Source organism: Melozone crissalis, unplaced genomic scaffold, assembly GCF_028551555.1.
Source record: "Melozone crissalis strain CALT ecotype California unplaced genomic scaffold, PUWL_Pcris_2 ptg000027l_1, whole genome shotgun sequence".
Lineage (NCBI taxonomy): Eukaryota > Metazoa > Chordata > Aves > Passeriformes > Passerellidae > Melozone > Melozone crissalis.
In genome coordinates this window covers 58,925,193-58,940,179 of record NW_026535805.1, presented here as the reverse complement: position 1 = coordinate 58,940,179, position 14,987 = coordinate 58,925,193, and the positions used below count along the sequence as shown (strand labels likewise).

The window sequence follows — 14,987 nt, the reverse complement described above, 5'->3', positions numbered from 1 at the left end:
TATGGTGGTGTTCAGAATGATTCTGGAACAAGAGGTTCTGTGATAGACAAAAGTTTGTCTTACTGAAATTGTAAATTCCATTTTATAGAGTTTTGATAATCAAATGTGATCAGATTCCTCAAAAGAAATAACTAAATTTCCTCTTGATTTTTATAAAATGTTATTCTGAACAATTTTCAGACTCATTTCACAAGAAGTCATTAATTCTTTGTCACCAAATAATCAAAAGAATAGTTAATACAAACTATGTTAATTCAAACTATGAAGCTCTTTTGAGCTTCTCCCTATGTAAAGTGGCTTGCAGAAATACTGTATATTTGGTTAAAGAGATTAAGTCTTAGAATAAACTTAATTTCAGTTCAGAATGAATGCATAATGAAACATCCATTATTAATGCCATAATTCCAAGACTCATATATACTGTAATGGTCATTTGCTGTCAATCAATTTTAAAATGAGATTATGATACAAAAATATGCTCAGCAGCATATTATGCTATTATACATCAACTTTTAAGACTTTCTTTGAATTTCACTAGAGAAAATATGGTTACTCTGTACTTCTGTGATTTCAGAATTCTATGAATACTAAATCAAGGAGGACAAGAACAAAGAAAACAATAGAAAACTGTTGCAAAACAGTTGGTAATATTCGAGTCCCAGAGAAGGCAGCTGGCTCTTTCACACTCAGCCCGGTGTTGCCATGTTTATATCCTGACTGTCTGTTTTGTTTAAAGCAGTAAATAATTTAGCAGCATCAAAATTTAGAGGGTATGACTTCTCTGTTTTTTGGAGGAAGTGAAGAAAAATCTCAGAGCATTATTTCATCTTCTCCAGACAATTCACCAGGCTTTGTTTTTTATGCCTCACATCTTATAAAATATTTCAGTGGTTTTTTTTGATTAATAGTTAATGTTAAGAGATGTACCAACACTGCTGCAAGCTAAAGGTGCTTTAAGAATGTAACATTTGAAAAAAACCAAATTAATTTCATCATATCTGTCAGAACAGTAGGTAAGAGCTGCTGCATTGCACAGGGAGTTCTACATCACTGTCATCTGCATGGGCTATTCAGGCAAGTAGCTTGGTCTTCCATCAAATGGGTTTATTCCTCTTTCAGTAGGCAAAAACTGCCTGACATGATGTAAGAGGTTAAAATAAATAAATACATAAATTTAAAAATAAAGGTCTTAAAGCCACTGTGGAACAGACATTATAAGCACCCCTCCTGTTATGCCACACCCATGCCAGGCTTGGTCTACCATAATCTTTTAGGCTAGAACAGTTTCAGTAAAACATTGTTTAAAAAAAAAAACCTGCTCCTATCAAAAAATGAAACTAATATGAACAGATGCACAATGTGAATGGGATATATTTATTTCCTCTATTATGTAGAACAGAGGTCAATAAAGAGCAAAAAAGAGTAAAAGAGAAACTATCAGGTTTCAGGATATATTACAGGGACTGTCAGAGTAACTCCAGGATAAGTTGCTACTGCAAGAGAGAACTTAACACTCAAAGTTATGGAAACTTGAAACAAAGTCCTGGAATACTCTGAAGAACAGTAAGACACACATGGACTTTTAACCTTGCCTGCAACAGCAGCTTTCACAGCTGGCTGCAGAAGCATTACGTGGAAAAGACAAATATTCCCATGCTATTCCAACACAAGACAAATGAACACACAACCCAAACTCCACTCCCAATATAATTAAATTATGTCATACTTCAGCATTTATTTCTATGTAACGAATTGTATGTGCATTTGCAGAGGAGACAACTTACCCACTGTCAGTGAATAAAAATTCCAGATGGGTCATGTAAACTTCCCAAAGTGGAACATTGTATCGCTGAGCCAAAGAAACAGCAATTTTATAGACATTTTCTTCAAGTGTCCTGGTAGAGGACAGGCATGAGAGAAAATAAGGAAAAGTTATGTTAAGCCCTATGAGACGTAATATGAAAATAAATGCTTATGTTAGAAAACTTACTATGTCTTTTTCATAAAACAAGAACATAGAAAAAAATTTAAATAAAAATACATTAAGCATGTCCTTCTGCATTTACTTATACTCGGTGCTCCATTTGGGAAACAATAAATAGAAGGAAAAAAACTACAAAGATATTTCAAAGACAGGAACCCACACCACAAACACTGGTTCTCAATGGCAGTTTCTACTCAACACTGTGCTAAAGCAAAAAATCTCAGCTTTCATTCCATTTCAATTACAAAGTGATGAAGGATGTAACTCATCACAGTTAGCATTTATTTGATTTAGTTGCAACACCTACAGTATTTTAGCCCAACTGGTATATAAATCCTCAAAGCTCTTCCTAGTAGTTCACAGACAAAAACACTCCCAGTATTTGTAGACTAAAAGGAGTGAAGATGTCCAGCTCATTGTGTCCTAAAATATTAAATACTGCTTTTCTGTTAGTGCATAAAACCTTTGACAAAACAAGAGATGGAGATTATGGTAAAATATGAAAGCTCAAAGCCAACTTCATATTAATCGTTACTAATCCAGTATAGTTTAGTTCAAACAGAGATAAATGGTTCTTGTTTCTAGGCTGGCATAAAGGCAATACTGTTAAGGCTGATTTTTGGGTTTTGGTTTTAGTTTGGTTGGGTTCAATCTTTTCTCTCCAGGATAATTCCAAGAAAAACACTATTTGTGTGTAATTATTTCCTCATAGGCCTGTCATGAACAACTCCTTTAAAATGCACTTAATGTGAATCCTTGAGGAGGCTCTGCCTGAGTTTGGGCAAGATGACATCCAGAGGCCCCTTCCAAGCTCAGCCATTCTGTGATTCAGTGAAAGAGGAAGATGGTATGAATGCTTTAGTTGCAAAATAATCCAGTCAATCATACAAATCAGGAGTGGCTCCTGGAACTAGTGGGATCCTTTCCTCCTGGAACTTTATAAGCTATACCACAATCCTCCCCTTCTGTCTAAGAGTGGCATGCGGCAGCAGCCTAAGGCAGTGGTGGTTTAGGGAAATTATACCATATAAATGAAGAACAGTACAAGCAATTTATTCATTGTCAAGGTAATGACAAAAGCAAGCAGCTGTTGCACAATGAAAAGCTGAAAAAATGTCCATTACCTTGCAGAGAATCTTTCAGCTTTCTTTTACACACCCTTTTTCATGCCCAGCCCTGCCTGCCTGTTGGTCTGAGTCCAAGGACTGCCAAAGGAAACTGAAGGTGAGCACAGGCACACTTTGGATTACCCAAGAGTGGTGCAAACTCAATAAACAACAGCTTCCAAAGATATACACCAAATACAGAAGATAATGCAGACTACTACCAGTTAGCTAGTTTTAGCAAATTGCTCCAAAAAGCTGTTTAGTAAATAAAATGTAATCTTTTCCAGGTGTTGCTCCTTCAAACAGCACTTCATAAAAGATTAAAAAACATGAGGCACTTAATTAAAAAGTAAGAACAAATATGCTACACAATTACATTGAATTTGTGCATCTTTTCCATTAGAAAATGCAGATTAAGACTCCACTGAGAAGATTAAAGCAAGGAAGCTGCAAGCTGAACAAGTAATTAACTGGATCTCTGCAAATGCCCAATACGGAAGTGCCACTTCTAACCCTTTCATATCGTGTTTTTACCTCTACTTACTGTAAGGAACTTTCTCTTCATATTTACTTTATTTTACAAGAGACAGTATCTATAAACTCTGGGGTGAAAATGTAAGTTATCCTGCTGTAATCAAAGTGAGTATCTGTAATAAGAGAAGACTACTTGTACTGAACTTTCTGTAGGTAGTCATCAAGATGTAACCTCCTGACACACCAGACAGATGAGCTTAGTAACAATAGATACAAAGCAGGCAATTTGAATGGAAACATTAAAAGACTATTAAAAGCTATTTTTATGAATGCAGTGACAAAATCTGCAGTGACAAAAGCTATTTTTATGAATGCAGGAAAAAATTTCACAGATATAAAGCATCAGCTTTGTGTCCAAAACCTGACCTTATACAACCACTCTTATTTGGTATATCAATTCCATTTAGTAGCAAATTTCTATTGGAATTGTAGCTATGAGTAGCTACACATGTGGAAAACTGAAAATATTTAAATATGCTCTTCAAAAGCTTTATGCAGACATCAGCTGAAAATCTGAGATTATATTTAAAGCTTCTTATTGCAGAGAACTCTTTCTCTGACAGTCTGTCAACTAGTCAGCTGTGACTGTCCCTAAAACATAAGTCATATTCATGACTTGTTCACAGCCTGAAGTACCTGCATGCAGGTATTAATTAAAGGTATTTTTAATATGAAAAGTACTATCCTATATCCTTCTTTTTTTCTATTCTGTATTTCTGAAAGGTGAGATAAAAGCATGCTAAATATCAGAACATATGTGGCGAAGTACTTCCAAATTACTACATGGAAAAAAACCAGTGATATACAGCAGTTCTAACTAAATTATTAAGAATAAAATACAGTTTAACAAGTCTTTTTTTTTCAACTATAGTTCATTCCAAACTTTGATGCATGGGCATACCTTAATAGATTGCTAGGGCAGGTTTACAGGAGATGAAAGAAACAGACCAAACCGTCATCTATGCTCTGCTTTCATTAATCCCTGATTAATTTTAATATTAGAAGTTAGTAAATGAAGAGTTATAGATTCAATTATAAATCCATTTATTTGAGCAACATTTCATTTAAGTAGAGCAGTTACATAAAAAAGCTCCAATTGTAGCTGTATTACAGTGTAAATCTCAAAAGCAAGTAAATTATCTCTCTAAAGGTCAGCACTACTTTCCATTTACTCTCCTAATTTAAAGCTTAAAGCTATTCTATTCTGAAACAGAGAAAACAAACCTAATACAAATTACTTACTCTGCCAATCCTAGTATTGTTTCTCTCTTGTACTGTGCATCTGCTGTAAATCTCTGCACGTCCACTCCTCTGCCAAGTCCTTGCAGAGTCTGAGCCTGAGTGAAGTCCAGCAGTCGTTCATTGTAGTAATGCAGCTGATTTATCAAACTGCTGATTTCTTCAGGCCAGTCTGCCTCGGCATACTGAGTAACATGCTTTGTGACCATCTGAATCAACTCTTTTGGATCAGCCTGCAAAAATAACAGACAACTAAACTAAAAAAAAAATCCCTGTTAATTCTGAACAAAGAATTATCAATATATAATTGACCCCTGTGTTCAAAACTAGGAGATTTTTTTCCATTTCTGAGAAATTTTAAGTAAACAGAATTTAAAATTTTCTGTAAGGCCCATGTGCTCTGTTATCATAATTTATCCTTTTGGAATGTTTTAGACTACTCCATATGATATAAATATTTTTAAAAACCCCAAACTCACCTCATCAAATTAATAGTAACAAATGTCTCACTATGACTGAATTCATTTGTTTTTAAATTCCTCACTTTTATTTACATTGAAACTAAGTAACTGATTAATCAAACACTGAAGTAAAAGAAAATTTACTGAATTTCTGATAGAAGATTGAAGAGAGGAATAGCTTTTAAGTGTTGAGAACTAATACTTTCAAAGAAGTATTGCAGGATCCACAAATTACTCAAAGCATTGCCTGCACCCTGAATCCTCAAAGAATAAAACACTGATCATCTATGAACTAAGCAACCTCACTTTTCAAAATACCTTAATCACAAATAAAGCTTATTTTTCTGTGTTAGAAATTACACACCAAGTGCATCTGTTATAAACCATTAACTTCTGTAGTCAAAAATCCTCATAGCAAAGCAACAATTTAGAACACAAAGCATGAAAAAGGAATGCATGTACTGTGGAGTGCTCCAATTTATTTCAACATCTGGACAGTGGCTATGCCTAGGCACCTCCACTTGAACAGAGCTCTGTGTAACATCTAAACACTTGGCTTACTTGATACCTTGATTTCTCTCTTCCATGAAAAATGAGGGCAACAGCAGCTCAATGCCCAAAAGATGCACTGTGACTTCTGTGTGGCATCCACTGAGGAAGGAGTACCTCCAAAAGAGCCACCAAAAAATACCTTAGGATGCCAGTGTAGATGAAGTATTTCCTAAGAGAAACAGCTGATATAACTGCTGTGATCTCAAAAATGTCGAGTGTACCCAAGCAATATACTTTGGTTTTTTACTACAGATTTATTCTGCTACATTAGAAGATAAACTTGTGAACACTGAGTGCACAGCTGGGTAAAACATGCACCAAAAGTTTAAACCTTGAGGCGTGCTTTATTTTTTCTGTGACTTGCTGGTCATTCTAAATTGATTTTTTTCCAAGTATCTTAATTGACAGGCTGCTCACCAAATCACATCAAATGCTACAGGGCATCCTTTTTCCTCTTCACTGTGCACTTCTGAAGCCCTCCAAACATTGCAAACTCATTGGTTTTATACACAACAGCAGCACTTCTCTCAAGGCTGCTTAGGAGATTGGTAGTAGAATAATAAAACTTCACAAAAAGAGACAGGCAAGCAGAGCAGTGCCTCTACAACACAATTATATCAGCTGGAAACTCATCCACAGCTTACTATGTACCTTGGTATCTCATTCTATGTGATACACTAAAAACAAAGCATGGAGACAGGGTAAGTCAGAGCAAGACAGGGAAACATGTTTAACATAACTGCCTAAAACCTCCAGTGCACTGAGAAAGGCAGGTTCCTCAGAAAACCTATGGGAGTAAATTTGCTGTCTTTTGTTAGCTTTCCCCTCTCTCCATTAAGGCCCCATGTGGTATATTTCTGTAAAAGCACCTGTGTGTAATCTTCCATGCTGCCTGTTTATGGTCCCAAGGACCTTATTTGGAAATAATGTCTTGGGGTCTATTGGTCTTACTAATGGCTAATTTAGAATAAAAGAATCTGACACTATGTGAATATCCCAGATATATGTGGCAAAATAAAGTGCAAACTATTCAATCTAGAAGATAAAAATTATACATTTAGATTAAGAAAACACAACTGAAGTTTGTTTACTGCAAGTAGTTTCCAAAGATTGTCTTACTCTATTCACCATGAGAAATCTTTCAATGAAGTGTTATCCTCTTATCTCTTAAAAAACCTATGGCCTAAACTATCGCAGCATATGAATCTGAAATTAGAGAAATCCCACAGTCTTCTGTTTGGTATCAAGATGCATTGAACTTGTATTTCTTAATTTTAACTACTCATTTTTTAACATCTTCACATTTTTAATAATGCATATCTTTTAGAAGAAAAGCAAAACTATTTCTACATCCATTAAATAGCTAATTCAATTAGACATAATGCTTGTTCTAATGAAACTGTAAGAAAGAAAAATCACTACAGCTGGATCGCCAGTTTTCAAAAAAATGTTTTTACAAATTTTAATTGAAAAAACAGTAACAACTAGCTAGTAACGGTACCTGGCCATGACAAAAATCAGTAAAATCAGTCAAGTCTGAATCTTACTGCAACATTCACAGAGTTTTTCAATTTTTGGACATTCTTCAAATTGTAACAGACAGCAATTTGTGTAAATCCAAATTAATTTTGACACGTAAGACCAATAAGATGCCATATTCAACTTGTTCCCTTTATAACATCACTTGTCAAAAACCACACCAACAACCCCCAAAGAGCTACTATACAATTGTCTTGGTTTTTCAGAGTCCTTTGGCCAGTTAGAAATTGTGCTTAGGTGTCCAACTCCCCAGTTTGCCAGATAATCTCCTCCAGTACTTCTAGAGGGATGTTTGAAAAAAGCTTTCTCTCCTGTGATCATGCAGAAGGGCATTTTACATGCCCTTATACATTGCAAACACAGGGTAAGTTTCCAAAGAAGCCAAAGAGCTGACCCAAATGCATTGAGACCGTTAACTCAGAAGCCTCCCTAGCACTGCCAGGGGAAATCCCTCAGGAACCCCCTGCCAATGCATTTCACTCAGCTCTTGGGCTAACACTATACTTGTGCTGGCAGAGGCCTTACCTAGGAATTAAGGAAAAAAAAAAAGAATGGAGAGAAAAGAAAAAGCACACATAACTTCAGCATTAAGCTAATTTAATTTGATGCTCTTAGATGTCATTTACTCAGCACAGGTCATATTTCTATCCCTATTGCCCCACTGGTTGTTAACAATCCCTCAGCAGGGATCCAGGGTCCACCTGACTAAATATTTTAAAGCAGTCCTTTTTTGGTCACCCTCTGGAAGTGACATCAGTGAAGCCCTGCAATATGTGAGCCACTGTGATAGTATAAAAGCAACACTGGTTTTATAAGCAAATAAGAGATTTTGATCTTGGAATGCCTTCATTCTTATGCCTGAGTTAATCTTCAATTTTTGTGGCTTTTTTTCCAGGCAAGTTGGTATGCCTTTTTTCCTCTTCCAATCTATGTAAAACTTAATTCAGTCATATGCATCAGAAACAAATTAAAAAAAAAAAAATAAAAAAAAGAGCAGCTATGCTGCTCCTCTCCTGCTCAGGAAGTGGCAATAATTTTACAACTATGGTAATACTAATAAAAAAAAGAATAATAAAATAAAATTTAAAAATGCTGTACTGTGAACACTTTATCACTGATATAATAACAGATCACTGTAAGGCTATTTGGCTTGCTTACTTCTTTTAAGACCAAGAAGCCATCCAATTGTTCTTAAATAACCTATTATTCTTTTGATACTGTTTTTAATGTAAATAATCTACAGACTGCAGTACAAAAATGATCACAAAAAGTGATCAGAAAAACTGCTTAGCTCAGAGGCCAATCCACTCATAATCACCTCAAAGACAAAACTGACACTGTGGACCTCTCTGGATTGAGATTGCAAAGCGTTTCCATCACCTTTTGAACTGTGATCTTCTGGCAATGGGCAAAAGCTGCCACTGCATTCAGCCACAGAAATCCAAAAGGAAGGCAGAGGACAGGCTCCCTTGTGCCCAGATCCCTGTAACATCAGGTTTGTTTTACACCATTTTAAACAATCCTAAGAAAGGTCTCATGCTCCAGAGGGAGACACACACACCAAGCAAAATCTTCACAGTTAGCAAAACAAGGAGAGGACAGCACATGAGCAAGGGTGAACAGGGAGCAGAGGGTGTGGGGTTCCTGTTGCACACACACCAGAGAGCAGGGTGTGGGGTTCCTGCTGCACACACAGGTGCATTTTGCCCATTTCCCTGCCCCTGCAGTTGCTGCCCATCACCAGTGCAGCTGGGAACCAAACCACACCTCTGGAATGCATTCATATTTCAGAAAGGAAAGCTATCCCTAATCCTTGTAGCAACTGCCACAGTCCTTGCAGCAAGAGATTCAGTGTGCTACAAATTTGACGGAGGGGAAGGCAAGAGAAAAAGAATGAAGGGAAGCACATAAGACAATAATTTTCCTCACATACTGAAGCAGGAAAAAAGATTTACAGGAAGAAAATAGTTCACCCAAGAAGTAAAATCCTGAACGTGCCTGTTCACTCAAGAAATACACTCCATCTCTCCACAGGACAGCGTTTCATTAATTAAATTAATGACACCTGTCTTCAACTTAGACTTTTGTCATGCTGTGAATCAAAAGTACTTTAACTTAGATACAGCACCACATGAATTTGGGGTAGCCAACCTTCCATATCACAGCTGTCTCACATCTGATCTGCCCAAAGCAAAAGATAAAACATATGGCTAAAATAGAAGACCAGAACATCTGAGAAATAAACCTTTATTGTTACATAACTCAAATGTGAGGATACCTCAACCTTATTGTCCTTCCACTGCTGCAGCTACACGTATTGTGTGACAACAGTTTTGGTCAGGATCAGCTTTCACGACCATTTCTTAAAAGGCCACAGGAAGCAGCAGATCTCATCACTCACCAGTGACATCACATGAGGTCAGTATAAAACACCTACCAGAATACCTTCTGTAAGCTACACGATGCATCAGGATCAAGTGGTACAAACTTATTTTAACAATGAAGTAGAGAATCTATTGCTCATCTCTACTGTTGAACCTGTAAGTCTTACACATTCAGACATGAGAACAATATTCTGTTTCAGATTTAAAACCTTAAATCATCTGGCAGAAGTTTTTGTAGCATATTCTAATGTCTCAGCTATAATTAAGTATAATGGTTTTAAAACCTGGCCATACTCTTAAAAAAATGCTTCCCTCCACAGTATGGCACATGGTACTGAAAACAAGGTATTTCCTACTGTACTAAAAAATTTGTATCTGTATTATGTAGATGCAGGAAGGCAGCTGTGAATTTAAATTCCCTAGCCCCCCTTCCTTCCTTTACCACAGATTTCATGCAGATGTATCTTTTTCCCTGAATGTTTTAAAGTTTCATTCCAGATGTATGACAGTATTAAAAAAAAAAAAACACCACTTCTGGATCAAAGCACTGCTGCAGGAACAAAACAAAAAAAAACTGCAAGAGGCTGCTGTTCCGTAATAAAACAAAAGTAATTAGAAATGTTGTCCAGGCAGTTGTTTCTATAGTTATGCTAAGCGATTTGTGTTTGAAGAGTTGAAGAAATTGCTCTAGTGCTGTTTTTATAGAAACACAGAATTGTTTGGATTGGAAGAGACATTAGAGATCCTCTTGTTCCAAGACCCCTGCCATGGGCAGAGACAGCTAAAACGAAACCAACCTGCTCAGAGCTCCATCCAAACTGGCTTTGAAGACTTCCAGGGATGGGGCATCCACACGTTTTCTAGGTAACCCGTTCCAGTGCCTCACCACCTTCACACTGAAGAATTTCTTCCTCATACCTAATCTGAACCTACCCTCTCTTTCAGTTTAAACCCAGTCTAAACCTTCCCTCTTTCAGTTTAAACCTGTTCTCCCTTGTCTGGTCACTACATGGCCTTGTAAGAAGTCCCTCTCCAGATCTCTTGTAGCCCCTTCAGGTACTGGAAGGTGCTATGAGGTCTCTCCAGATCCTTCTCTTCTCCAGGCTGAACAACCTCAATCCTCTCAGACTTTCCTTCCCTCTGAGCATCTCTGTGGTCTCCTCTGGACCTGTTTCAACAGGTCCATGTCCATTCTGAGGTTCTGGCCTCAGGGCTGGACACAGCACTGCAGGAAGGGTCCCACAAGAGCGAATGGGCAGAATCTCCTCCTTGCCCTGCTGCCCGCACTGCTTTTGATGCAGCCCAGGACTCAATAGGCTCTCTCGGCTGTGAGCGCACGCCACTGGCTGATGTCAAGCTTCTCCTCAGAGAAACACTTTTTTGCTTTGATTTCTATCAGCTATTCCAACAAGAATGAGCAATAATTTCTCCCAAGAGTAAATGTTTTCATAGGTTTTTCCTACCTTGTGCTCTCTTACAGATTTTCTGATTGATAAGTCAGGTTGAGGTAGAAAAATCTCATCTTTCATCTGACAGCTCTTTTAGTGAAAATAACACATGATATATAAAAGGTTAAAGTGTCAACTGAAAGAACACTTCTGAAAATAGAAAATTACTACATGGTTTTGAGTGAAGTGCCTACTAAATTCATAGCATATAATTCATTTCCTATTTGCAGTCAGCATTACTCTCAGTAAATAAGTGGCTGTTTTTGGTAATAATCCTAACCTTCTGTCTATCTCCCTTTTGTCTAAAAAACAAATCATTGTGCTTTCATTTTGAATAAATGATGTAATTGGCTATTCTTTCAGAATATGCCTTTTATCTTGAGCTATATGGTAGCAACTGCAGTCATATACAGACTTTGGGACAAGCATACACTCCTACTGCAAAACTTTAATGCAGTATTATGCAATTTCAGTTTAAGTACAGTACTGTTTCTTATTAATTTGTACAGTTACTTAACTTGATACATGCAAATATTTATATATCTTACTAATTTAAAGATTAAAAACTAGCTATCCTATGAGCAACAAGAACACTTAGCTACCTCTTCCCTGACAGCTATTAAAATGCAAGAAGTCAGATATTTTTCATCCTGATCCAATAGCACTGCTAGCACTTCTGAGAAGTGCAGGTTTCTCAGTGACCATATTACATTATTGAGATATACATTTTTATTAGTAGTCTCCTCAGCTAAATACAGAGGCCAATCTAGCATTTAGCCTCAATTCTCCAAGATGTAAAAGAAAAAAACACCAACCCAAACCAACCAACCAACCAACAAACCCCACCAGCAAGGAGTCAAACAACTGAAAAACAAAGGGACGGAGAAGCCTACTCTCTCACCCGAAGGAAATTCAGCAATTGAAAGGTAACCTGTATTGCCAACTCAGATGAATGAAATTTTGCTAAAATGTTCTTAATAATTAGATGACTAGCAAATTTCAAGCAGGTTGCCTGCAAAATTTATGATGCTCACTGACTGGAGAAAACAGTTACAGAAGCTTGGAAAAGGAAGGTAAAAGAGAAGATAAAACTGCTTGACTAGGGTAAGACTGCTTCAAAAAGCTGTTGGTCACCTCTGCACTGTTTCCCAGAGAGGGAAAAACCTTCACAAGAACGAAAAGCATTACTCCCTCACATGAAAAATCACTACTATGTCTCCAGAGAAACGTGGGCAAGCTAAAACTCAACCCTCTGCTGAAATAAAAGGCTAGTTGAAGATCCTCTTTTCTAAAAGAAAATTTCTGAACAGCTGTCTAAAGAACAACACTTGCTCTGCTTTCAGAAGTAGGATTTGACAGAATAGCTCATATAACCCTTGAGAAATGGAAACAAGCAAGACTGTAAGTGTCTCATTTCATAAGTACACTTTATCTTGAAGAAATGAAACGGGATTGGGGGCAACACCTAACAACTATTTAACAATAGGTATTTTCTGAGTCACCTAAGTATTATTTAGTCCCAACTACGAATGGCAATACTTTGTCATCTTGTGTTCTTAACAAAGAAAGATCTGTGAAACACTGGCTTATCTGTATCAAACACATCACAACCAAAAGAATCTACTTGTCACAATCTGGCTGCATTGTCCCTAATTGCTGGATTAGTTTTTCAGGGATCATACCAGATGATGTTCTAAACTAACCATATTTGCTGGCAGTTCAGGAGAGCTCACTTGAGCTTTAAGCCTTTGGATACATCACAGTTTATAGAGTTTTCCATTTTTGTTAGCTTAAATATTCACTCATTTTGAAAATGTGTGATTATGTGTTGAGACATCACTGAAAAATAAGGAAATCAATGAGGAAAACTCACAAAATATGACAAGCTAGAAAGGAAATTTTAAGTGCCAAATAAAGCGCCAGGAACATGTTTTATAAAGAATGGTAAAGCTGACAGAAGAAGTTCGGAAAAGTGCTCAAAATCAGGAAGCCAGCTAGAGAAGTGGCAGGATCCCATGGAGAAAAGGTGTGGAAGGAGCAGTCATGAATAAGTCCACAGCAGTAGGAATCTTGAGATATTGTGTCAGCCCTCACTGCTGAAGGTGTGGGGAGAGGAGCCCCATGAGTTAAATGAATCTGGAAGGTGTCATTTATGTGCAGCTGGCATTCATCCCTCAGTTCTGAAGGACCACAAATGTGAAATTATGGTAAATGGCAGGCCAAGGTGCACCAACAAATATTTTTTAAAATAACATGCCAGCATGCAAGTTCCATCTGAAAAAATAGGATGTAAAAGGGATCTTCATAGGGACTGTAGTCCAGCAAGTCAAATGTCTATCCCTAGTCAGATGGCAGGCTATATAACAAATATTAAGACCACTGAGCACTAAGAGATCGGTGGGAAAAGATCAGCATGGCCTCTGTTCACTGGCTGGAGGCCTATGAGGGTATCAAAGAGCACACAGACAAACGAAATCAAATACACAGAAATCTTGCAAAATACTTTCACAAGTTTTCACACTGAAGTCTAACCAGAAAACTGAAGTTATTAATGGATTGGAAGAATTGTCCTTTCACTAACTGAAATCTGGTGAAACAAGAGAGAGAAGCTTGGAGATTGCTTTTTAGAGAGGAAAGAGTCAACAGCAAGTACTGCAGAGGCAGGTTTTGAGACCACTTTTATTCAAAATCCATTACTGATGATCTAGAGAAGGATTCTGATGACACTAGGGTCTTTGAATTCTCCCCCAGATCAGCTGTTAGTCTGCCTAGCAGTCCCATTCATGGTGCCTTCTGCCACTGCCCTCCTTTTCCTTGGTTCTCCTCTCCATCATAAAGTCTACACACACAAAGGAAGACCAATGGGAGAGTGAATAGTGCACCATAAGTTCAAGGAATTATACACTCATGTCTTCCAGTTTTGCTTTTCTATCTATCAGGTATGCACTGGACTTGGAAACAGCAGTATCGTCATATTCAACAGGTTCACGTGCCAAGTGTTAACGAGTATCAGTACCTGAACATGTATAAACATGTTATTAACATGTTAGTAGTGTAGGATACAAAACAATAAGAAGTATTAGGCATAACCAGTAGCATGAAAGAGAAGTGGAGCAACCCAAAGACCAGCAAAGAAACTTGAACTTTATGTAGAACATACAACAGAAATTTCCAACAGTGAAACAAGGAAAAGTCACACTGCCAAATGAAACTTGCTCGTTTTCAGCATCACAAACAAAACAGAAAGAGATGAGGGCTGGAGATGAGGACTTGAATCAGGACTTAAAAACCCCCAAGTTTAAAGCCCATCATAGGGCAAAAATAAAGAGCACTACCATTTCACCATCTACAACACCCCTAGTACCAGCCATAGCATTTATGAATGGAAAGCTGAATGTCCTGACAAAATGAAACAAGACTGCCTGACACCGTTTGTCAGTTTTGCATGTTAGTTATGCGCATGATGTAAAACATTATGTACATAAATGCAAGTTGAGATTAAAAATGTATATATTATCTCTAGTAAACTGAAGTCATAATTTAGGAATGTGACAGAATATCCAAAACAATATGCAACTGTTTAATGAGCATTCCAATAAGAGATTTAGAGATTACCTCATGTAGAGACTTAACCTTTAGCTGCACTAGAGTGCCAGGTTAAAGCCATTAGGACCTTATCTAGTAAGGGTAATAGATCTGTTATCAGATGCATCAGATCTGCCTCCCTTCCCTTTTTCCTG

The 14,987-nt window shown here is 37.2% G+C and overlaps 1 protein-coding gene across 1 annotated transcript in view; it reads right to left on the bottom strand.

The window, feature by feature from the left end:
• Positions 1-14,987, bottom strand: part of NBAS (NBAS subunit of NRZ tethering complex) — a 160,890-nt gene that overhangs the window by 58,877 nt on the left and 87,026 nt on the right. The window contains exons 41-42 of the mRNA XM_054279753.1: positions 4,867-5,096; positions 1,785-1,895 (exon numbers count right to left, since the gene is read on the bottom strand). Coding sequence (XP_054135728.1) covers positions 1,785-1,895; positions 4,867-5,096 — 341 coding nt within the window. The remainder of the gene's footprint in view (positions 1-1,784; positions 1,896-4,866; positions 5,097-14,987) is intronic.